Here is a 25,388-nt window from a genome sequence, read left to right as displayed (position 1 = left end):
GAAATGTTGGGGCACGTCTTAATGTGTTTATGTAAAATGTTGCTGTCAGCCTCTAAGACTTTTCCCATTGTGACCTTCATTGACCATAAAATTAAGAATGTCCTCGACCACCATCCTTATTTATATAAGGACTCTTGGGATTTTTTTATCTAAGGTTTCTACGGAATACTATGATGAAAAGCTGTTTCTGGTTACTGTAGATGTCTGTGATCTATTTTCTGTTATTCTCCATAAACCGGGTATTCACTGAATTATGACTACTTATGCAGTAACACACAACTGGACCACACTATTATTCTCATCATTAGAACTTGTATGGAGTTAGTCTTGGACTGTAATTTTTTGATTTTTAAGAACCAGATTTTCAAACAGGTCAAAGGGGTAGCAATGGGTGTGTGCTGTGCCCCTGCTTTTGCTAACATTGTTTTAACCCAATGGGAGGACCTATTTGTCTTAAGATCCCAGTTTGAAGAATGTTGAGTTTTATATGGCAGATACCTTGATGACATTGTCCTGTTTTGGAAAGACAGTGAGGAAAGATTAATTGAATTCTTTAACTATCTGAATTCTATCACCCCATTTTTTGAAATTCACAATGACCATAGATAAGGACAAGGGTAGCTATTTAGATGTTACTATTAGGAAGAATTATGGTAGTAACACTTTTCTTCATCACAATATAGGAAGCCAATATACTCTTGACTCATTATTAAACTACAGTAGTTGGCACCCTGTCCATCAGAAAGAAGGCTTTAGTAAAAGGACAATATGTCAGGTTGGCAAGGAATGATGTCAGATCATAATATCTTTGAGAGTGAATGTTTGGTTTTATTGCAGATGTTCACAATGAGGGATTACCCTGAGAATTTTGTTGCAACAATTATGAACTAAGTCAAGGATAAAAGACAATCAGGCTTATTTACAGCTCTCTTAGGTTCCAGGGCTGGCACTGATGATGCAACCCTTCAGTTGGTGGAGGTCAGATTCCATAGAGCCCTAATTCTGTCTTATAATTTGCAGTTCTTTGACATTAAGAATATTATTATGAGTAACTGGAACTTTTTTAATTCTGATCAGGAATTGCATACTTTGTTGGGTGACAAACCCAGTATTGTCTACAAAAAGGATGTGAGTTTGAAAATGTTACTCGAAAGATCTGTAAAAAAATCCGAAAAGGTAGCAACTTCAAATGTGGATGTTGTATGCAATGCAAGTATATTTTAGAACACAACTATATGTTCATTAAAAGTTTGGGTGTTGTTAAACCCATGTTCAAATAGTACTGCTATACCAAAGGGGTGATTTACATTGCTGTCTGCCAACTATGTGATCATTTTTATATTGGAAAAACTAAGAGTGTGTTAAAGAATATACCAACACATATATGACATTAAGAACAAGGCTGACAGCAATGCTTTATATAAACACATTGACACCCCCCAACATTTCTTTAAAATGTTTGTCATTGATCATGTTGATTGGGCAATAGGGGTGGGCCCACTGATTGTCTGGAATATATGAAATATAAGTGACAGATTAGAGTGAATGCCACTAAATTACCTGGTCTTAATGACCAAATATCTTTAAGTGCAATACTTAAACTGAAAGCTGTGTATTTTTTTAAGTAGGGTTGAGGATGTTCTTGTTATCTTTCTGTTTTTTCAGGTGTTTTACACTGTTTGGATGTTCAAACATATTCATTGTTCATTTGCATAATTGACAACCAATTTGGTTAAGGCTGATGTCAGAGCAGCAGTCTTTGGTAATATGATTGTACTTAGTAGACTGGAAATGCATACTGAATTCTGAGCAGTGTAATACCAGTACAGACTTGTGCACAATTGGGCATCCAATTGCAAGTTATAATAACTGAAAATCAGAGGCTGTGTGCCTGGGTCTGTGTCACAGAGGAGTGGAGTCCTCTTGACTATGACCCAGGTGATCAGTGTTTGATTAGCAGCCTAAACACTGAAGGGATCAGACAGGGAGTTGAGAGGAGTGAGTGGCATGGAACGCTCGCCATTTCTAGGGGAGAGCATGTTTTGCACACAGTTAGAACTGCACAAGGCAGTGTGACCTCATGGGTGGAGTTCAGAGAGACCAGTGCTCTCACTGCAGGGGGTGAGGCAGGGCTGGCTGAAGGAGATGCCCCTTGAGGACATGAGGTGACATCCTTCACAGACAACCCTTTATCCCTCTGTTGCTTCTCACTGTGTGTGTGTGTGTGTGTGTGTGTGTGTGTGTGTGTGTGTGTGTGTGTGTGTGTGTGTGTCTGTGTGTGTCTGTGTGTCTGTGTGTGTGTGTGTGTGTGTGTGTGTGTGTGTGTGTCTGTGTGTGTGTGTGTGTGTGTGTGTGCAGACATGGCAAGAATGAAAAACACAAAATACTGAAAAACCTCTGTTGGCTTCCTGGGTGACAGCCCCTTTTGGTTGGCTCTTACCCAGTGATGGGAAAAATGAGCTGATAGGCCAGTGGTTGGCAGGCAGTAGCAGGCAAAGAGTTGGAAAAAATAGGGGTGTGTGAATTTATTAGGTGGTAGTAAACACAATTATTCCACATTTAAATCCCAAATGGTTTCACTCACCATAGTCTGTTGTTCTGATGTATGTGTTCTGTTGAACTTGGCTGTGTTACCTAGATAAAAGCTGGTGCCATTGGTTTCTTCCCCTTCCACCCACTGAGCAGTATGAGTGTACAAACAAGCAATGAAGAATGTATAACTGTGGCAACCAAGTCCACCATATGTAAACTTAGCAGACTAAGCGATGCACATAACGAAAACAACTGAATAGGTTTGACATCTTTTCTCAACCGTGCTGCACCACAGAGCCTCTAACTGACAGTCAGAAACAGTGGGGACAGGAAGAGCAGAGGTCATTTGTTGTTATTGTATCTTATATGTATGCACAATGAAGAAAGTTGTAAGAATCATGGATAGGGCTTTAAATAGCTTTACTATTCAGTGGTCATGCCAAGCTGGGACATGTGGTTTAAAATAAAGGTCCTACTGGGAATGATGTACAATTAGTATTCAAGTCAGTGAGAATAAACTCCCCATTGGGAATATTATACAATTGGTGCCTAGGTCAATGTAGTTCCAAGCCCTTCCCCATTTCCTGGCTTTGAATTGTGCATCTAGTATTTACTAAACTGTTGAGTCATGCCCACCATGTTTTGCTACTGATCCTGTTGCTGTTGTTGTTGAGTTTGGATTATGTATTAAAACTTTTGAATCCTTTAAGTCCTTGGAGTTTTGTTTATGTTATAAAGACATTACTCTAGAGGTTTGGAATCTGAACAAAAAAAACAGATCAGAAGACAGGGATTATTTTGTGATATCCCATTTTTTCTGCATATTCAGCACATAATGTGGGATTGCATAGTAAATACATATACTGCCAGCAGCAGAGCCTGTTTCATACAGGGGACCCAGAGTTAACTCTTCATTGTCCCCCTTAGTAATCAAGTCCTGAGTCAGCCACTGAGGTACACAGCTTAGTTCTTGTTGCATTTTATTTGGTGATGGACGGCAGGATCTTCGATGCAGACACGTTGATTAAACTGTTTTAATGATGACTCTTTTCTTAAAGAATTATTTCTTGCTGTGCAACCTGAAACTTGTGACTAACCTATTGCCTTATTTGTCTTTTGATCCAGATAACTAGGTGGACGTAAAACATGTATCTTTCTGCACTACGTCACCTCCTTTCATCATATGTTCAGTATTCAGACTCTTATCTTTGAAGAGACCTACTTGGTCTTTTATAGAGATTAGGTCTGTCTGACGGTTTCCATTTTGCTTCAAAGAGTAATAATCAGACAAATCCTGTGACTGTGCTGAATGTTAATTTGTTTTATGCCAGACTGTTTTCTTTTAATTCTTGACTCATTATTTTCTTGATTATCGAATACTACAATGCCTGTTCTTTTATCAGCATTAAATGTTGAGAACCATTTGGTGCCACTCATCTTTGTCTTTGAGGGTTTTAGACAGAGCACCATACTTTATTTAATGCAAGGTTGTGCCACTGTCTCCTGTATTCCATTATTTTATTTTGCATGTGCTTGTCCATTATGTGCTTTTTACTCTACTATCAGGACACATCTAAAAAAGTGAACTGTTAGTTGCTTAAAATGTCACATTGAAGAAATAGATTTATGATCAGGTCTCTAATCATAACAAGTTTGCAGTTCCTGTTTGTCTGTGATTATGCTCCATAGTCAGGAGAAAAAGATAACTTGGTAATCATTTCCATAGCTCCAGACCCAGTATTAACAACACTTAGTGGTGCTTAATTAAAGTTTGTTAAGCTAGCCTAAGCATTGTTTAGATCAGATGTTGCTGTAGAGACTGATAGTCGAGAGTACCATCCGACAGAAAAGATACAAAATAAAACAACTTTTAAAAGATGTTAGGACTTCACCCTGCTATATTCATAAACAAAAAGTGTGACACAATGAAATGTTTAACAGCTTTGAAAACCATTAATTCCACACAGAGGCACTTTTATTTCTGTTTACTGTCTAACAGTGGTAGTGTTTCACTGGCTTTGAAAGCCAGTAAAACACTCTATGTTCCAACATATTTTTTTTCTGTACTGGTAGTACACAGAGAAGGTAAAGCTCCATGCAAATTTTTAAAAAAATGACTATGTCCTGATTATGTGTTCTTCACATGGATGCCAAGATTCACCTCTTGAGATTCACTCGAGGTCAAATTTTGTGAATTTCTTTGCATCCATGTCTCAAACACATACTACACCTGATTACGATTGGAGGCCTGATCATAATCCTCTGTGGTATGCATTAGAAAAATGAATGCCAAGAAATCTGCCACAAGAGCAAAGCACAGGAAAGGAATCTTGATCCAGAGCACAAAAACTATTAGCACAACAACTTAAGACAACATTGAACAGAAAGTGTTGGTAAACTTACGGAGCTTATAACTAGAAGAATAATCAGATAATCTACCAAGGTATTAGAGATATTTCAGAAATTCTATAAATGGAAAAACCAAGAAAAGACACAACTGGAAATATGTCTGAAATACTTAAATAAACTAAGGTTAGGTGAAAGTAAAACTCAAGAATTAATAGCTAATATGGGAGAGGATGAGATAAAGTGGTGCTGTATAATCAATCAACATGCACTTATCCAAGAACAGATAGTATTTCTGTGGAAGTTTGGAAGCTAGCAGGAGAAAAAGTGATAAAGATCTGATAAGTTTTGTTTAACAATATTTTAAAAGAAGGGACAATACCAGCATCCTGGAAGAAAGCTGTACGAGTCAAAGGGCAATGATCCTTTAAACCCAACTTCATATAGCCCAGTTTCAGTTTTGAACCATGGTTATAACGGGTTTATATCCATACTAGCCAAAAAATGGCTAAGGTGTTGCCAAAACTGACAAATATAGATTAATGTGATTTTGTGGAGAGCAGGCAAAAATTTGGCAACATTAAAAGAATGATGATGATTCGAAGGGAAGCAGAGTGCAAGAAGATTCCATTATTGCTGGTGGGTCTTCATACAGAAAAGAACTTTGATAGAGTTAACTGGGATTTCATAAGAAAGGCATTGGCAGCATTTTCATTTCCTGATAGAATAATGGGGTTAATTATAAAGATACATGAAGGATCAGAGGCAAGAATCAATGTGTGTTTGAATGAAGGAACCAAACAGAGAAATAAGAAAACATAGCCCTATTTGGAGATGATACTGTTTTATGCCTAAAATGATATTTCAGAGTTGTGGAACATTTTGAGATAGTTTATTTCTTTCAAGATATAAAATAAATACAGATAAAACAAACACTGTAGAGATACACTATGTTCCCACGCATTAATTTTTTCAGAAATACCCATATTTATGGGGACATGATAAGATGAAGTATTTTGATATTTGGATTAAAAAAGGATTGTAATATGGCAGCTAAGGATATGTGGAAAGAGATTAAACAAAAGATAATACAAAAAATTGAGAAATTAGAAGCAATTGACGGTGGGGGTTGATGTATATAGTAATGTGTAAGCAGAGAAAGTGTTTCTATTCCTTTTAATATTATACAGGGGTCAGATACATGTTTATCAATCAGAAGGGAAGCTGTTGTCGTAATCAATAAAGAATCAGAGGAATTTGTTTAGGAAGGAAAAAGGGTAAAAGTTAAGTGAAATAAGTTGTTTCTCTACACAGAACATAGTGATTTAGGACTACCAGATTTGAATGGATACTTTACAGCTTTACAGCTATACAGTTAAGACTCATATACATAAATCAAAGTGGGAAGAAATGATGTTTAAATGGGAGGATGGGGCTCTCAAAAATAAGAAGAGAGTAGGATTTTGGATGCTGGCCATTAAGGAGAACAGTAACAACCATACAGATTATTATATTTATAAAGTACCAGAAAACAGAAGAGAAATAATCCAACATGGCAGTGTAGAAGATTTTACTAATATGACTGACTGCAACTAGGGGCATAGAAAATAGGCAGGAGGAAGCTTGAATTTATTGAAGAAATTTATCAAACAGATCACAGTACTGAGAGCAAATAACTATGGCGGGAAAAATTAGAGTGGGATGTGGCCAAACAGAAATTTGGACTGCAGTTTGGAGACTGGCTTCCCTACCAGGAATTGATAACAGAGTATAAGCAAACAGAAGGGGATTAGGAGACTGAAATGAAAGACCAATTCTTGTTGAATTTATAGTTGAGTCTGTACAAGAAGCAGCTATTTAAAAGTTAAATAGTAGAACGTATAACTATAAGAATCAACCAGAAGGGTTTGCCATCAAAATTTCAAAGACTCATGTTGGACAATTATGTGTACAAAAGGCAGTTTTCAAAGTTTCACAATGCCGGACTGGAATAATACGAAATCATAATAATGAAAGTAAAACTTGATTCGTTATTATGAGTTCAGCATTGTGAATGGAGATCGCTGTGTCACTCGTCTTGTATACATTCAATAAGACAGAGGCTGGGTGTTCTTTTAAGTAGTTTATTACATACAAACACATCAGGATGGAGAACGGTAACATTAAACTTAAACAAACTGACTACTACACACATGCGTGCTTACACCTTGGCTGCTTACTACAGAATGGCACTCTTGCTTGGGGTCTATATTATGATATTGCACGCTCAGAAGAGTGAATGACACATAATCGACCCCATGTAAGTGAAAGCTTACAAAGTTGAAACTTCAGAACAGCGATTTTTTTTTCCCAAGGGGAAAAAAAATCACTGTTCTGAAAAAAAAACTATAAAACACTACATAATGTGGGGGGCTTCACCCCCCCCCACACCCCCCTACTTAAATATACCAACTCCGAGATTGCACTACAGTGCCAAAAAGGCAAAGTAGCGAAAGCAGCCAAACAAATTATTTCCCAGAGAAAGAATTCGCTGAAAAGCCGCTTTGCTATTTTGCCTTTTCGCGCTTTTCAGTTTGACAAAGACTCATTTGATAACCTGCGTCTGCAACAGCGTAATAGGGTGCCCTTGCTTGCACGTGCTTAGCACTTATATGCACATGCCCATAGACTGGAATAGCTCTTAAAGGAACATACACACTCTGATCTACATCCTCCCATATGCACAGGCCCATAGACTGGAATAGCTCTTAAAGGAACATACACACTCTGATCTACATCCTCCCTCTCTGACTAGTTGGTCATGCAAAGAAATAATGACAGTCATATGAGCATGCAAATTATACAAATATATACAAATGACAGTCATGTCCAGGTTGTTGTGTATTTGACAGCAGGTCTTGAGACATGACCTGACCTCGTAATTTAATAATCAGAACTAGGTTTAGCAACAGGGACAGTTACTGGGGAATGTTCTTCTTCAGGACTTTCAGCGATAACTTCAGGGACAGGAACAGGTGATGAAATGTTCACTGGAACAGGAACATTAGACAAATCACTCTGACAATTAGAATCTTTATTACAAGCAAAATGTTGCAACACTGGCTCAGACACTGGCAATAAGTGTTTCCAATTCCATCTAAAATCTATGCCTTGTGACTTTTAAAACCCAGACAAATCGCAGAATTTTCAAAAAACAGACATCCCTCTTTCGGAGTCTTTCCTCCGCTTTGTTTTTTTTTTTTTTTTTATACCGGTATACGAGCCAATCAAAAAGTGGATCTCTGTTCAATGCGGAACAGCTTGATGTTCCGCACTGAACAGAAGAGGGTCCGCTGTGCGCATTTTTTATTGGCTCGTATACCGGCATATGAGCCAATCAAAAAGCGGAGCTCTGTTCAATGTGGAACTGCTTGATGTTCCGCATTGAACAGAAAGGGTCCTCTGTGCGAGGTTTTGATTGGCTCGTATACCGGTATACGAGCCAATCAAAAAACAGAGCTCTGTTCAATGTGGAACTGCTTGATGTTCCGCATTGAACAGAAGAGGGTCCGCTGTTCAAGGTTTTGATTGTCTCGTATACCAGCATACAGGCCAATCAAAAATCCCCAAACACGGACCTTTTTTTTTTTTTTTTTCTCTTCAACCTAAGAGCGTAGCAAAAAGACAAAAGTAAAGACTTTAACCTAAGAGGACAAAATAATATGTGCTGGTAGCAGCACATATTTTTTGTCCTCTTTTACATACAAACAATTATGGTAACCCTACTCCCAGCAGAGTAACATGAAAGCACTACTGAGCCTTCGGTTTGAATTTCTTCACCACCATAAGCAGCAACCTTCACACACTTTGCTAGATCAAGCTTCTCACCAGCACTTAACTTTGGCAAACATTTCTGCTGACATAACATTGCACTTTGAACCAGTATCAACTTTGAGTTCTACAGGTCTCCCATTAATCAGAACAGTGCAAAATACTTCATTTTTTGCCCACAAATCTACTGCATTGACTGTTTCACTATGTACAGACACACCATCAACATAAAAAGTAGGGTTGCAGCTTTCTAGTTGATCAACTTGTCTCTTGGAATGTTCTCTTTTAATAAAATAATGGGCCATTTTTATTTACAGAATCTTTTGAAATGGTTCCACTTTTTACATATATGGCACTGCTGACCAAAAGCTAAGCGCTTTCCTCTTTTGGGTTCATGATTTCCCCCACAGTTATGACAATTAACAGTCAAGTTTGGTAATGCAGCTAATTTTGTTGGTTTATGGTTGGTGTTAGAGTTGGAGTTGGAAGCAACCATGAGCCCTTTTGATTTTGCTGACTCACCCCCTCTGCTTCATTGAGCATGCTCTGGAATTTGCTTGAAAGGCTCGGGGTTTCACTGAAGCAGCCCTGTCCTTAGGCTTGCATCTTTTAACCACGTGCTGCATACAAACAACAACATTAGCACTGGAAGTACACGCCTCTCATCTGCAAACACATTTGTATGCTTTTCTGTGAGCTCATTTATCTGACAAATCTCTATGCCTTTATTCAAAGTTAAATCACTCTCTGTAAGCAAAATCTTTCACACTGCATCATCTTTAATACCACACACAAGCCTGTCTTTTATCAACTCATCTCTTAAATGACCAGATCTGCATGTTTTTGCCTTGTTTCTCAAGTCAGTTATATATGGTGCAAAAGTTTCACCAGGCTTTTGATATCTTGTGTAAAATATGTGCCTTTACATTGTAATACTCATTTGGGGGGGTTGCACATTTTTCTAAAGTTATGTTTTAAGCACTCAGGGTCATCCCGGGTTTCAGCTAGTAACACAGTTTGGTCGTTTTCCCAATACATACACAGCTGGGGCATACACAAATGAATGCTCCCTTTCAGTAGCTTCTGAACCAGCTAAATTAAGCAGAATAAATGCCTTTGTACTTGTGTCTTTGTCAAAAAAGCAGCCTGTATGAAAATAACATACTCTTTCTCAAACACTCTCCAGTTTTCAACAACATTATTATCCAATACAAGTAGTGCGGGTCTGCGAAACCCTTCTGCCATGCCAACAAAATGCCCTTGTAATTATGGATAAACATACACACACATGCCAGGTACTTGAAAAATATTCAACTGCGCCATCAACTCTTTGTAATGACTGTATTCTGTGAAATAACTGTACTATAATACTGCACAAACTTGTAGTTTGGACACTTTGGATATCTTGAATAGATATGAAAAAGAAGCACATAGTGAAAAAATGTGGTCGCTTTCTCTTTTCTATACATTTTATGCAATTCAGAAGTTATTTCAAGCACTTTTGTAATCATTTCATAGGTTCATAGGTAGGTACTAGGCTATCGGCCCAAGAGCCTACGTAAGCCTAGCCAGCAAGGTACCATAGCTTACACCACCCAAGAAAGTTATTTTCCTGTGCCACTGTCCAGCAGAGGCACAGAAGTGATCCCCGGGGTGTATTTCCTATTTCCCATCCACTCATCAAGATTTTTCTTGAAGAGTGCTAATGAAGAACTTTGCTTGACATAGATGGGTAGCTTTTTCCAGAGTATAGGAAGTCTGTGGGACAGGAATCTATCCCTCCAGCGTGTCCTGTTTATTGTGGTGACAAGGTTTAGGTCCCTAGAGCATGTAGCTTGGAGGGATTGGGATTTCTTTAGGTGTAGCATGTCCAACAGCTACAAGTATTTTTATCAATATATCATAATTTTGAACATTTTGTTTACTTAGAAAGTCATTTTGAACAGTTTTAATGCTTCATTTTTATATTTGTTGAGTAAAAAATCATTTAAACGAATTTTAGTAAATGGATTTGTCTGTCTGACCTATTTGTGAGTCGTTTGAGCAAAGATGATCCACTCCTGTATATCCATCCAGCTGTAACCACATGCCTCATGCTTTTGAAGAAGTTTTGCTTTGCACTCCATTCTGACACCATGTCACTTGTCTTGTGTGTATTCAGTAAGATGAAGAGGCTGGGTGTTCATTTAAGAAGTGTATTACATACATGCACATCAGGATGGCGAACGGTAACATTAAACCTAATCGAACTAATTAAGTGACTGACTACTACACACATGCATGCTTACACCTCGGCTGCTCACTACAAAATGGCACTCTTGCTTGCATGTGCTCAGTACTTATATGCACGTGCTCATAGGCTGGAATAGCTCTTAAAGGAACATACACACTCTGATCTACATGCGGTAGGTACAGTGAGGATCAGGGAATGTACCCTTTTCCTCACTGTAGTGCGATTTTGGAGTTGAACATAATTTGCAGGGGGGTGTGCCCTCCTGCTAAAACGTAAAAGAAAATACAGACTTTCAAAACCAGATGTCTGGCATGTCGAATGCCATTCGTTGTGTTACTGACATTCAACATTCACGCTAAATGTTGCTTTTGTTTTCGGAATTTTATTTCATTCTTTTGATAGCAAATTATTTTGCCTTTGAGATTTTGATGGTAAACCAACCATAATAGATTAAGAAAAGACTGGGAAATGAGAATGGAAATGGTGTACAGAAAGGAACTAAGGGAGGATATTTGTATGGCTCCCAAGTATGCAACAAAATCTAGAATGATTAGGATTGTTGCCAGGAGGCATTTGCATAGTTATTTTAATACGTCAGTCGAACTTTTGAGAATTTTTCCACAACTAGGCAGGAATTGCTGTTGGTGTGATGGAAATGAGAAGGGCACTGGGAATACATTTTTTTGGGAATGCGATGAGCTGGTAGATTTTAAAAATTCCCTGCAAGGTACTTTTCCAGAAATGTTGGGGGAGAAAATTGTTGTAACTAAGGAACTGATTCTTTTGACCTATGACACAGAAACTGAACTGCCTAGACATAGTAAGAATGAAAAGAATGCCTTAGATAGGGTGATTCACTAACGCCTTAGTGGTATACTTACTAAGGATAAGGCATTTTGTAATGATTTATGTATAGGGAATAGGTTAAAACTTCCTCGTTTATATCAGGATAACAGTAGAAATGAGCTAAGTGATACAAGGAAGAACATTTATTTTGTTTCTGAGTATAATGTTATGAGTGATGAAATTGTGAAACTAGTATGTTATTATTGGCCTATGCTTTTTATTGATAATTTTTTAGCAAAGTCTTTACAGAAAAGGCCATTAATTTCCTTTAAGAGGGGCCAGAGTATTTTGGATATACTAGTATATAGTAAATTTCAAGTTCCAGATATGAGGTGCTCTAAAGGGACTTTATATATTAAAGGTACTTTTGCATGTGGCAAGTGCTCGATTTGTCCTTATATAATTGACTTTTTTCTAATATTAATGGAGTTTCTTGTTGTCCAAATTCTATTTTTTCTTGTTGCAGTATGGGGGTTATATATGCTTTGGGGAGACCCGAAGGATGTTTAAAATTAGGTTTCAAGAGCATATAAGGGACATTAAAAATGGCAACTGTGATAACCCCCTGGGAATTGGTGAGATATTACCATTAAAGAAAAGTTATTGCATAAGGAGGCTGTTTTTAATTCTTAAATATAATATGTTATCCCCACGGGGGACTTAATACTAATTTTAATTGGAAATATTTAATTAATTTATTGTTAATATGGGTCGTGTTGATTGTATAATTGTTTTATTGTTCTTTGTATTTAAGGGGTATGTTTTTGTGTCTTAGTTCACTCCTTGAAGGCTTATTAGCCAAGGCACTAAAGTGAAATAAATTATTGCTTTTCTCTGTGGCCTGTTTTTCGTTTTACTGTTTCTGTAATTTTTGGTCTTATACCTGAACATAGTAAGACCCTGCTACATTGAATGCTGTTGACTTCCAAAAAAGAAATTGCTAGAAAATGTAAATCAAAAATTAAACTAATCATAACAGAATTATTGACTGTTGTAAAGGAGATAAAAGAATTGTAGGTGGGGTCCCTAGGAAAAGGGGCAAACTGCATAGAAATAGATGGAATCTGTTGGAAAAATGCATGCTCCTTTTGGCATCTGTTTCTCCCACCTACAGAACAACAGTCCTGGCCAGTGGTTATCCAAGTTTGTAGACTAGTCTTGAGTCTTATTTGTTCTTCCTCTGACTCACAGTTGCTACTTCATTGGTTAGACTGTGTTAACAGCTGATTGAAGGACATTGGCCTCAAATTAAATATGAAAAATGTATCATAGTTCCTTTTGATAAACAAAACATTTTCACATACCATATGGGAGACGCACCTCTATAATCAGACACTGTATGAGAGATCTAGACACTCATGTTGGTAATTCCCAGTCATATGCTCATCATTCCCAACAGTAGCTTAGAAGGCCTTCTAGCTGCCTCATGTAATTTCAAAGGCATCTCCTCTAGATACAAAATCTTTTCTCCTTTAATAATTGGTCTGATAAGATATGAGTAAATATAATGGACCTTTTGGCATGTATTTGTCTAAATATATCACTCAACTTGACGGACCTCTGAGATTTATAACTAATAAAAATATCAGTGGCCTCAAAATTCTTAGTTATCAGGACAGACTGGCAGTCCTCTCTCTTTACTCAGTCTGTTAAAGACTGCTTTGTGTCTAGCATTTTGATCCATAAAAGATCCAACTTGCTTTAACCATCTACTCCTTTACAGATTACAGATCAAATGGTACCTCTGTTTCTCAGTTAAAGGAGCTAAACCTTCATCAACAGATAAGTAAGGCACATTGGAGTGATAGATTCATATTGCAACATATCTCTCACCTCTGGAACAAATGTCCACTACATGTCAAGCAGAGTAGCACCATTGCTACCTTAAAGGTAACATAGATAACTGGATGGGCAGACTTAAATTCTCATCTGCTCTATCTTATCTTGGATATGTTTGTAATGCTTTGCAGAGTGATTGCCTAATACCTACATATAGATGTATTAATTTCTGCATAATTATGTTCATAAGGAGGAGTGAAATTGCAGTAAGGGCACGACCTGCACAATCTCTGTGATGTTAAAGTGAGTAATATTTCTTAAAAAAAATATATATATATATATATATATATATATATATATATATGCATAACGCATGAAAAGAAAAATTGTAATGTTTTTTCTCTTTTGTAGCAATACTTGTACCCATGTTACTGTATAATATGTGAAGTTAATAATGAAGGTGTGTAAAAAGATGAATCTTGACGTTCATTTTTTCCTGAAAATATAACATTGGTTTTCATTGGTGAAACCTGATTATATTTCTTGTAATAATACATAGAGCTTTAGTTGCCCCCAATTTATTATCTGTTACAAAGGGGAAAAAGTCACAATTTGTTCTGCCAGACAGACAGCAACCAGGAGTGAAATGCACCTCTCATCAACCAAAGGCATAAAAGGTTTTGGCACCTCACTTTTCCACACTTTTTTTTTTTATAAAGTGAGCTACAACATTTAACTGTCAAGTTTCTCCAGTGCATTGATGTGAACGATGTTAACTGTATGGAAGTGCAAAGTTTTTGCAGCAGAGCAGCAACAAATGGTTAGGGCTGAGAGTTCCCAGCAGTTTGCATCCTTTGTCCTAGGTTTGATCCTGCTAGTTCCCACTGGTACAGTGTGTGATTCTGTACACTCTCTTAATCAGACTAGTGACAAGCAAGTTACTTCTGAAAAAAAAAGTGTCAGTAATGAGTTGATCTTATACATGCTGATACATGAATAAAATGGATGCCTTTTCAGTGTGTACCTTGCTTGTTTGAAATCACCTTTGAGCTATAATGCTTATGCACTCAGAGGAATGTGCAAGTCTATATATCATTTATCAATGGTTCTAGCTATAATGAGCCATGCTTGTTAGATAATGTTTTCTAATAATCTTCATTAATTTTTGTAGGTTGATTGCTTCTGATCTGCTTCAACTCTTCTTGAAACAGAGTCATAAAATCCTATCATTTGTCTGTGGTATGGTGAGATCTGCTGAACTCTATAGAATTCCTGTGAAGTCATTCCAGCTTGTAGTAAACACTGCTATGCTACTGAAGAACTCTGTTGAGAAGGTATGTATAATATGAACATATGCAACCACATCCCACCTGACAGACCTGTTTTAGCTGAACATATCACAGAGTAGAGATTTTTATCATATTGATGGAATCAACTTTTCTGCATTGTTGCATACGCCATGTGTTTTGTACTGCTGAGGGATGTAGTTAATGATCTGAGATGATTACTCGTAGGTTGCACACTTCCAGTACTTAACCTCCATCATGATGCAAATGTCATTTAATTTCTGTCCAGTAGTCTAAATAAGAAATATTCAGATGTAATGTTCTTATGTACATTTACTGTAATAGTCTTGTAAAGTGAATTGTTCACATTTGTAAAACTTAATACTGCATATAATTGCTTAATTGTAGAAATGCATTTCCCCCTTAACATTCCTTTCATGTGGTCTGTTTTTCTAAACTTTTTGTTAAGGATACAACCAGCTATATTTACTGTAGTTCTCAGTGACTTTACCATAGGGGTAGTGATGGGAAGCATCCATTGACATTAATTGATCCACCTCCATCCCTGTGTGGGATGCATCCATTAAAGTCACCCTAATGCTAATTTTATAGTGATGTCAGCAGAGGTTTTTCTAATTTATTTGGGCCTTAGCTTAATAAAAAAATTTATAAAGCTTTTTATTAAACAACAACCCAAATGTGTATGCCACAATGTAAAGAAATATGAATTGGGTAAGCAGTGACATAAAAATGTACACTACCTCAGTATTACTTTCCTTCCTTTTGTGTTCAAGTTATACTCTTTGTGTCATTTATAAGGTCAAAGGTTCAGTTACCAGTCTTATGACCTACTGACCTTTAAGAAGCTTGATCACTATGACATCATGTTGTTATTTTCGCCTTCCCATATTATATCAAGATTATTTTTAAAGGCGATTACTTAACAGTTGACTTCTCCTGATTGTAAGGAGAAGGTTAAGTGACAATTTTGAAAAGGCAGTGTATACTTGTCACATTTCCTTTTCTATTACAGGAATTTATTTTTACTATTAAGTCCTCCATGGTGTTAGCTCCCCGAGTGGTGCATTTCAGCGATAAACTTTCAAAACAGAACCAGATCAGATAATGCCTGATAGACCGCAGAGATCTCACCTCTATATAATGTGTAGGAAACAGAGTATAATAATTCCAGAAGCCTTTTTGAATAGTTTTGTTTCTAACTGTATGGTTATTCCAGTTCAGAGTCATCCCTTTTTAAGTTGTTTCTAAGTGGCTTGTTTGAAGGCAACAAAATACTGTATCATAGTCAATAGTATTTCAGACCAGTGAGGCCTAAAGTGGTATAGCGATTTCCCTGAGGAAATGACCTTTAGAATTAGATGAGCTACAGAATATGGTGTTCTGACTTCGATACCCACACACTGATCGAAGTTTAGGTTGCTGTCAACTTTTGCCACTAAATCTTTAATGATGATGTCTTTTGTATGGTTGAACTAGTTATTTTGTAACCATATTTTGTGTCCTTTTTACAAATTGTTATGATGCTACATTTCTTTATAGTAAAAGTGAGGTCATTACTTGATCATTGCTACTGCACAAAGTGTAAATTTTTTGTAGCCCATCTTAGAAACTTTCAGCATCTTTTATTGATGTAATCATGTTGCCAGGTTTCCGTCATCAGTATTTCTGATTGTCTAGAGTCCATTTCCTATTTTTTCATTAGGGAACACTAGTTCAAAAGAGAAGTGGCCCCTGGTACAAAGCCCTGTAGAGACACTGTTTGCAACCTTCGCTGGGACAGACAGGTAAAGCCCCCACCCTGACTTGGTTCTGCCCTTTTGCTTTATAAGTATTGTAGTCACTGACTTATGTATTGATGGACATCCAGTGCTTTTTAATCTGCCTTTTGTTCCCTTATGTGGAATAATGATGAATGCCTTAGTACAACTGAGATATGCAGCAGCCACTCTGACCTTCAGTAAGTGATGTTGTTACTTCCTCAAATGCCACAGTATTCAAAAGGCAAGAACTTGCTATACTTTTCCATATCTAGAAATTGGCACCTTTGTTATTTTAGACAATCTTTATTGTTATTCTGTTCATTTGTTTGAATATAATACTAAACAGATTGAGTGGTCTAAAATTCTTTGGGTCTTTTGCAGTTCTCCTTTTGTGAACTGGTACCACTGCTTTCAGTCACTAGGGGTCAGAGACTTGACCACATACTTTTTGTTTAACATAAGTGATAATGGTTTATTTAGGCTTTTCATGATTTTGTGTAGGAAATCAACAAGGTGTATTGCCTGGTTGTATGAAAGTTGGATTTCCCATTTTACCTGTGAGAGGCATTATCATATATTTAATTACATAAGGGATATTTCCCCTTGTCTGTGTATTACTCTGACATTTGTATTTATTTATTATAGGGAAGGCTGTACATTCTTCTTTTCCTTAAAGTTTCACTATGCTTTGCACAGCTGGGCATTTATGTCACTGCTTATCAAGTAACATGTTGCACTAAGTGTTTCTGTTTCATTTTTCTGATATAATTAAATGATACCATATTATTGATTTCAGTGTTAGAGATGGACAATTTCATGACAAGCTAGACTGATGTTTGAAAGCTAAGCAGTGCCTGTTTATTTTGCCTGTCATCTTACAGTGAGTGTAGTATGTCTGAGAGTTTGGTGTTCCATGCTCCATTGCTTGGCTAAGAGTTGGCAGTAAAGTAATTCTGTGTCTGCTTGAATACACATACATGCAACACATGATATTTGTGCAGCTTGTTGGCAGTGGTACTTCAGAAGCTATCCTAAAGATAGTAAATGGCAGCCTGCTATATGTGAGGCAGTTTGTAAAACAAAGCAGTGAACCATCATTTTACAGGTAAAGAGCACATAGTTTGTATTCGTCAGTGTCACTAACAGAGGCTTTCATGGGTCCTTAATAGTGTATACTGTCCAGGGTTAGGATGACCAGAATGAGTAAGACCTAAAAATAAATAACTTTTCATCTATGATTCCTCTGAAATAAATGTCAGCCATTAAGTGAAAGTGGGAGAAACCATTCTGTCAGCTGTTGTACGTAGAAGCCATTACATAGAAACACAGAATATGTAGGTAGATAAGACCTGCTTAACTACATAGTCTGCCCATAATATGCCTCAGATAAATTGTGATTTCATGTTATGTCATATCCTACATCTTCACTGTGGCTTCCTACTTTAATTTTGAATGTTCTTCTCATGCATGCATGCTAGCAAGTCAACTTTTGTATATTTAGGTGTTTGCCCTTTTCTCAGAAGTGGTACTACCTTTAAGTTACTATGTATAGAGGTGGAGGTTGTGTGGAACAAAGCCTCCACATGGGAGAGTACGTGAGTCTTTTGCCCTTCAGCAAAATGGAGTCCAGAACAGCTCATTTTTGTAACTTTCAGCAGTAATAAAAAATACTGCAGCTGCAATACAGAGACCTTTCTGTACCACACAACTACCCTTCTGTCTGCCCCACGCTTTCTTGAATTCTACCACATTTGTATTTCCACATCTGCATAAGAACAGCTGCTCCTTCCATTCAGAAACCTCTTTGTGTAAATACTCTTCATAATGTCGCCTATGAGCCTCCATTTGTTAGGACCCGTTTCTCCTTGATGTCCTTCTGTTCTAATGTTGCAGTATTCTTTACATGTGGGATCCTCCACCAGGGGTGACCTGATGTCTGGCCAGTATACAAGAGCTTTTAAGTACTGCTAGTATGTGGGACATTGCACATATGGCTTAGGAATACAATCACCAGAAAAGTGACGTCCGCACATACAGTCCTCTGTACTTCTCTGCTGCCAGTCTGACCACCATCGTTGATAGTCGGTCTGTTCACCCGAGTCGTTTGCTGCTGGTCCAGTTTTCAGATAAGTCCCCTGTTGGAGGTTTTCTTTTTCTCTTTCTACTGCTTTTTGTTGTGAGGGTTGCATGTCATCCAGGAAAGGCAAGTGCCAGTGTGGGAGTCAGATTCCACATAAGGACAGTCACGCCCCGTGTCTCTTTTTTGGTTGCCTACGTACAACTACAGATCCTGCTCTGTTTGCCAGACCTTCATCCCTAAGACACTGAAAGAACCCACACTGTGAAAGTAGTAGACTCCAAATCCGACTTCAGACCAGTGACAAGTGGGGTACCACAGGGTTCAGTCCTGGGTCCTCTCCTGTTTGGTATCTACTTTTCTGAAGTACAGGCTAACACAGAAGGTCTTTGGTTAATGAAGTTCGCAGATGACTGCAACTAGGAGCCATAATCGAAACTCCTAACGATGTGGACATCCTACAAAAGGGCCTCACTGAGACAGATGCCTGGTGTCAAAGCCATGGCCTCAAGCTCAGTCCCAAAAAGTGCATTGTCATCCCCTTTGGTAAAAACTCTGTAGCCATGAGCTACCAAAAGGTGGTAGTCTAGTTAACACTGAAAGTGTGATAAGAGACCTTGGGACACAGGTGGACAGTAGTCTCTTCGTTGATAATCACATTGCCACAGTAGTCAGGAAATCCTTCTACGTGGCACACCTCATAACAAAAGGTTTCTCATCCAGGAAAAAAGAGGTCATTGTTCCCCTCTACTCATCACTCATTAGACCCATTATAGAGTACAGTGCCCCTTTTGGTATGTACCTAACAAGACATCTACAACAACTGGAAAGGCCGCAGAAATACCTCACAAAGAGGATTATTGGCCTCAAACAGATGCCCTATGCAGACCGTCTCAAAAAACTCCAGCTTTACTCCGTTGCATATCACCTACTCAGAGGCGATCTCTGCCTAACATACAACGCTATGTCAAACCCAGAGCTGTTGGACATGCTCCACTTAAAGAAATCCCAATCCCTCTGAGCTACACGCTCTAGGGACCTAAACCTTGTCACCACAATAAATAGAACATGCCGGAGGGATAGATTCCTGTCCCAGAGACTTCCCATACTCTGGAACAAACTACCTATGTATATCAAACAAAGCTCCTCATTAGCACTCTTCAAGAAAAATCTTGATGATTGGATGGGAAATAGGAAATTCACTCCGGGATCACCTCTGTGGCTCTGCTCAACAGGGGCACAGGAAAATAATTTTCTTGGCTGGCGAAAGCCAGGATACCTTTTTGGCTATGCTTATATAGGCCCTAGGGCCAATAGCCTAGTACCTACCTATGAACCTTTGTAGCCGTCTTTCATCCCTAAATATTTACTTAGAAAATCAGCAACTGAAGCATTTAGCTAGGGATATTATGGAGGGTACATCTGGGCCTTCTGTCAAGCTTGTGTTAGAGGAAGGCCAAGAAGCCAGGGCCTGAAACTTCAGCCACGCCTCCTACTTCTGATGTCTCTGTCGAGGTCAATGAAGACCTAAAGATCTGTCCAGGGGTTAGCTTGGCTTCCTCACTGGGTACCACATTGGAGGCTGTCAAGGAATCCACCTTAGGTATGTCCATGAAGGCAATCCAGATGTCCACATCAGATGGTCAGGGGGAACCAAGTCTAATTATTTCAGAAGGTCCTAGGGGTATCCCTCAGATTCCCATTCGGGAGGAAATTCCATCTTCTGTAATTGAGTGCAGGTCTACGACGGGTCCCTCACTTTTCATCAGGAAAATGTGTGGTTAAAAAAGAAGCAGAAAACCAAGCACATTTTTGCACCTAAGATTCCACAGACTGATTGAGAAACCTTTTCTCAAGGCTTGCTTAAGCTGTTTCTGTTTCTCCTTTAACTTCTTCCCCACTCAAGAGAGTTAAGGACCTGGAATTATCTGAGGATGAATCCTTGGCCTACTCCACCCAAATTCCACCCCCCCCTAGAATATGCTTCCCCTGAGAAAGAGTCTACTGGTACAGATTCTCCAGTAGAAGAGATCACCTATAGGAAAACCATAGCTAAAATGAGGGAATTTTTTAAATGGACTACTCTCAGGTTTCTGATGTGTAGAAAAGATAGTATGATCTTTTACAACTAGAGTCTGCTTACCCTTCAGCAGCACCTCCAGTCTTACCAGCCTTTTGGATGCATTTTCTTCATCATCTAATGACCCAGACTCACAGGCCCTTGCTTCTGAAAGGTTGATAGGTTTTACAAGGTGCCAGATGAATGCTAATTTCTTTACACATATCCTTCAGCAGATCCTGTGGTGGCTTCCATTGCTTATGACAAAACTTCCAGGTTATTGCCACCCACCAAGCTTCTCCCTTCTGATAAGGAGAACAAGACAATAGATAGACTAGGGAAAAGGTCTGTACTTCTGCCACCTTAGCTTTCTGTGCTATAAACTACCAAACCCATATGATAAGATATGCTGTGGCTTTTCTTTCTCAAGCTACTCAAGTAATTTCTGACCTTCCAAACTCTGATGTTAAAACTCAGGTGATGTCCCTTTTAGGAGCTTCTTCTCAAGTAGCATGCCACTCCATTAAATGCAGCTATGATGCAGCAGAAGCATCTTCTAGGACGGCTCCATCTGGAGGTCTTCTTAGAATTAATGTATGCTCCTTTAGATAATAGTGCTTTGTTTGGGGCTGCAGATTTGTTTAAATCTTTGCAGGAGAAAGGTAGTGAACTACAGGACTTAAAACATATCTTTGTTTCACCTGTTCCAAAACTTCAGAGACATTATCCCTCAAAGACTTCTTTTGTTAGGTAACAAGCTCATCTTCCCACTTCTAAGTACAAGAAAGGAGGTAGGAGAGCTCCTCAGTCTAAGCCCTCACAGCCAGTTCCTGCCTGGAAGCAGCCCTTTCCAGACAAGCCAGGTAGTGTGTGACTTCCACACTCATCTCAGTCTTACTCCTCTTGCTCTTTGTCTTTCCCTGTCTCTTCCAGTTTTAGAAGCTATTACTCAAGACTCATGGGTTCTTTCCATTATCAAACAAGGATACTTCGTGGTCTGGAAATCTCTTCCTCCATTCATGGGCATTCCACAACCACCTCATGACCAACTGCATCTATTTCCAGAGGTGCTTCACGAGTTGCTACACCAGGAAACAATTCTAGAAGTTCCTCTGTCCCTCAGAAGATGAAGGTTTTACTCAAGGATGTTTCTTGTACCCGGGAAAGAAGGTCCTTGGAGACCCATTCTGGATCTCTCTCACCTAAACACTTTTTTTGAAGGTTCCTACCTTCTGCATGCTGTCCCTGCAGTTGTTTCCTCTTATTCTTCTTCAGGCTTAGAGGCGCCGGAAGCTGTTGAAGACTGGGGAGTGGGGGGGCAAGAGTGACAGGTGCACTTAGTGATCTAAAAAGGGCAACTTTTTAAAACTGTTTACTACCACAACATAGGTTCACTTGGAGGACATTTTAAGCTTAGCTAATTTCCATTTTGGTGCTTGAATTAACATTTCCTGATTGGTCTTACCTATCCCATGACTAACAATTGTATATTAGCCCTAGTCAGAATAAATGTGATCACACTATAGATAATTTGAGGGGACCAATATAAGGGATGCATCATTTAGGAACTGCCTGTATCCATTAGTGGCACAAGGGGTAATCCTGGAGTACATTTTCTATTACCCATCCTCAGATCCAAGTTGCATTTGAATATGGACAGGGATGAGCTTTGTTTTACTTAAATGGATAGTCTGTTCTGGATATATATATCCATCTCTCCACAACATTCAGTTTAGATACCTGGACTGAGTATTTCTGATGCCATTTGACTTGCTGATGTTCAGTAGGTCCATCTGTATTAGGTCAGAGGATGCCTTGTATGCCAGACACGTCACCTCTAAGCACTCTTTAGGATACTGAGTATAGTGATAAATCTTTGAGGTGGTCCATGCAAGACCTACTGTTTAGGACTTGTATCCTTTTAGTAAGGTATCTCTGTGGGTATTCCAATTGTTGCATGGGCCTGGACAGATACATGCCAAAGTGGGCATTATACAAAATGATTGACCTAATGAGGGCTTTGTAAAGGGGAACAATAACATCTCTAGATCTAGTCATAATCAATTTGTTTATAAGCTGTGCAATATGGAAATACTTTCTTATGACTCTGGGCACATGTTGTTCAAAGGTTAGGTCACTGTACACACAAGTTCCCAAATGCCAAACAACTGGGTCAGTTCTCAGGGGGCATTGTCAATTTGGCAGTTCCCTGGAGTAGATAACTTCCCAAAGGATACAGTAATGTATTTCTTGGAGTTTAGTTTCAATTCATGATTCTGGTACCAGTTATTGTTTGGGACAAACCTTCCTGCATGATGGTTAGGTCATTTGGGGATTCAGTAACTGCTCTTAGCTTGCAGTCATGTCAGTCTTAGTCAGCTAAAGCCCTTTGGTATTACCTTTTACTTTTCAGATGTATATGCCAAACAGAAAAACTCTCAGCACCGAACCCTGGAGGACACCATTGGTGACTGGTCTCTTCCCCTATTTTGAGATCCTGCAGCCTGTGAGCAAGCATACATGTATACATTCTTTGATTCACCTTCCTGATTGTATTAACCTGAGTCTATTAAATTATATTCATTGTATAATATAGCACCACTTGTTAGAATGTGTTTTAAATTTGTAGTTTGGAACAGGCTTCTAGTGAGCAATGAAACAATAATGACAAAACTACCCATTTCAGAAAACCATAAAAAGCCACTCAAACTTCCAAAATCCACCAATATCAGTAAATATGCAAAATCTCTGCAGAAGTAAGTCATCTAAATAATTGCACATTAAAGGGATCTGTAACTAATGAAGAGGTTGCTGCTAGCAAACAACTTTATATTTCATTGTTTCATCTACAAATAAAGTGTCTGTTGCCCTTGAAGAATAAATTGCCTATGCTACATTAAAAAATAAGGTAGTAATTTTGCAGTGGGGAATGGATGGCAAACTGATAATGGGTTCATAGTTACTAAGTAACTCCTCCAAAGGAGGGCATTCATAGGACTGCAGCATCCACTCCCATTAAAGTACAACACAGTACAGTATCAGCAATCCATCTGCATACTGTGGCAGTAGTTCCCACCGTCTTCTGTATCAAAAGCAAGTATGCTGCCTGTTATGTTACTAACAATGCAAATACCTTAACATAAATAGCATTAAACTCCTCTTCCCCTGAAGCTCTCAGCTCCGTGTAAAATCTACTTGACGATCAACTAAATCTCTCAACTTCGCAGCACAAGAAATCTGGAAAAAGGCAAAATGTATTGGGGGGGGGGGGGCAAAGGCCCAAAACCAGGGACACATTTTAGATATTGCTTGTATACTCTTAGAAAGTTGCTAAAATGAAGTGTTTTGTGTTACCGTGTGTTTCCTGAAAGATAGGAAGACTGAAACTTAAAGAGCTATCATTATTTAGTGAATTCAGTTCTCACTGGTTTGCCAGAAAAACACAAATTTTAAAAGTAACAGACCAAAAGTATGAGCCAAATATTCTGTGAAAACCTGGACAGTGGAGAACTATGGACACAACTCCCTGAATAACAAGTGGTGGTATGGAGAGAGAATTCAGGCTGTTGTTTGAGCCTGAGTAACACTAACTACCAGGTATACCTAACTGGGGCATTTTACACACACACACACACACACACACACACACACACACACACACACACACACACACACACATGCACGGGAGCAGCATAACTCCTGCAAATAAAAGAACAAAACTCTCCTTACTGGCATGACTCTGGCAGCACCAACGGAACACCGGCAGCAATAGTCCTGTAACATAGAGTAATAAGAGAACAATAACAGCTAGTTTAGTTAGTTTAACTTCCCCGCACGGATCCATGTTAGAGTGAAAACTCCACTTCATTAATTTTCCCCGACAGGTCTTGCACCTGTAAAAGTGTGGTGCGGGGGGGACACCAAGGATGCTTATTCACATTCCCATTCATCCCCTTTATAGAAATTTTTTAAGTTTCTCTGTTGTTTCCTTGCATCTTCAGTTCTCAGCCTTGCCTTTGGTCTTTCCACTTCCCTAAGAGTATACACAAGTGCCTGGCTCCTGTAATTGCTTACTGCAGACTTCAGGGCATCCAGGTTTACCCATTCTTGAACATTCTCTTTCTAGCTTCCTGTCCAGAAACCCTAGAACAAAAACTATAGTTCACTATTTCTCTTTTGCAAAGGTTAGGGTTCACATCAGTTCCAAAAAGTCCTTTTTTACCCCCTCACAGGACCACATCTTCCTGGGGTGGAGGTTGCAGAAAATCTCACGCTGGCATCTCTGCCTCCTCCAAAATTCAGTCTCTCATTTCCTTCTTCCAAAGTCTTCTCCCTCTTCATTCTCTTACAGCCAGGGAGTTTCTCAGGCTCCTGGGGTTCATGACATCCACCATTCCCATGCTACCTCTGGCCAGGCTGTACATGAGAAAATTACAGTGGTTCCTGAAAGCAGTTTGGATGCAACATGCACATCCACTAGAGTTTGTGGTTCCTCTTTTCCTTGTCTAAAAAAGGAACTCCTTTGGTGAATTCAGAAGATTTCCCTGAACCCAGGCCTTCCTCTGCATCCTCCTCTTCCCACTTAAGCATTGTTTACAGACGCTTCAGACCTAGGATGGGGGACAACCTTTGCTTTCAT

At 38.7% G+C, this 25,388-nt stretch overlaps 1 protein-coding gene across 1 annotated transcript in view; it reads left to right on the top strand.

Annotated features, from left to right (window-relative positions):
* LOC122812984 (E3 ubiquitin-protein ligase rnf213-alpha-like) overlaps window positions 1-25,388 on the top strand; it is a 1,982,151-nt gene that overhangs the window by 153,889 nt on the left and 1,802,874 nt on the right. The window contains 1 exon segment of the mRNA XM_044085079.1: window positions 14,718-14,880. Within this exon segment, the coding sequence (XP_043941014.1) occupies window positions 14,718-14,880 (163 nt within the window).

This window comes from Protopterus annectens, chromosome 10.part0, assembly GCF_019279795.1.
Source record: "Protopterus annectens isolate FY-2018-M chromosome 10.part0, PAN1.0, whole genome shotgun sequence".
Taxonomy (NCBI): domain Eukaryota; kingdom Metazoa; phylum Chordata; order Ceratodontiformes; family Protopteridae; genus Protopterus; species Protopterus annectens.
This window is presented reverse-complemented; position numbering and strand designations above follow the sequence as displayed.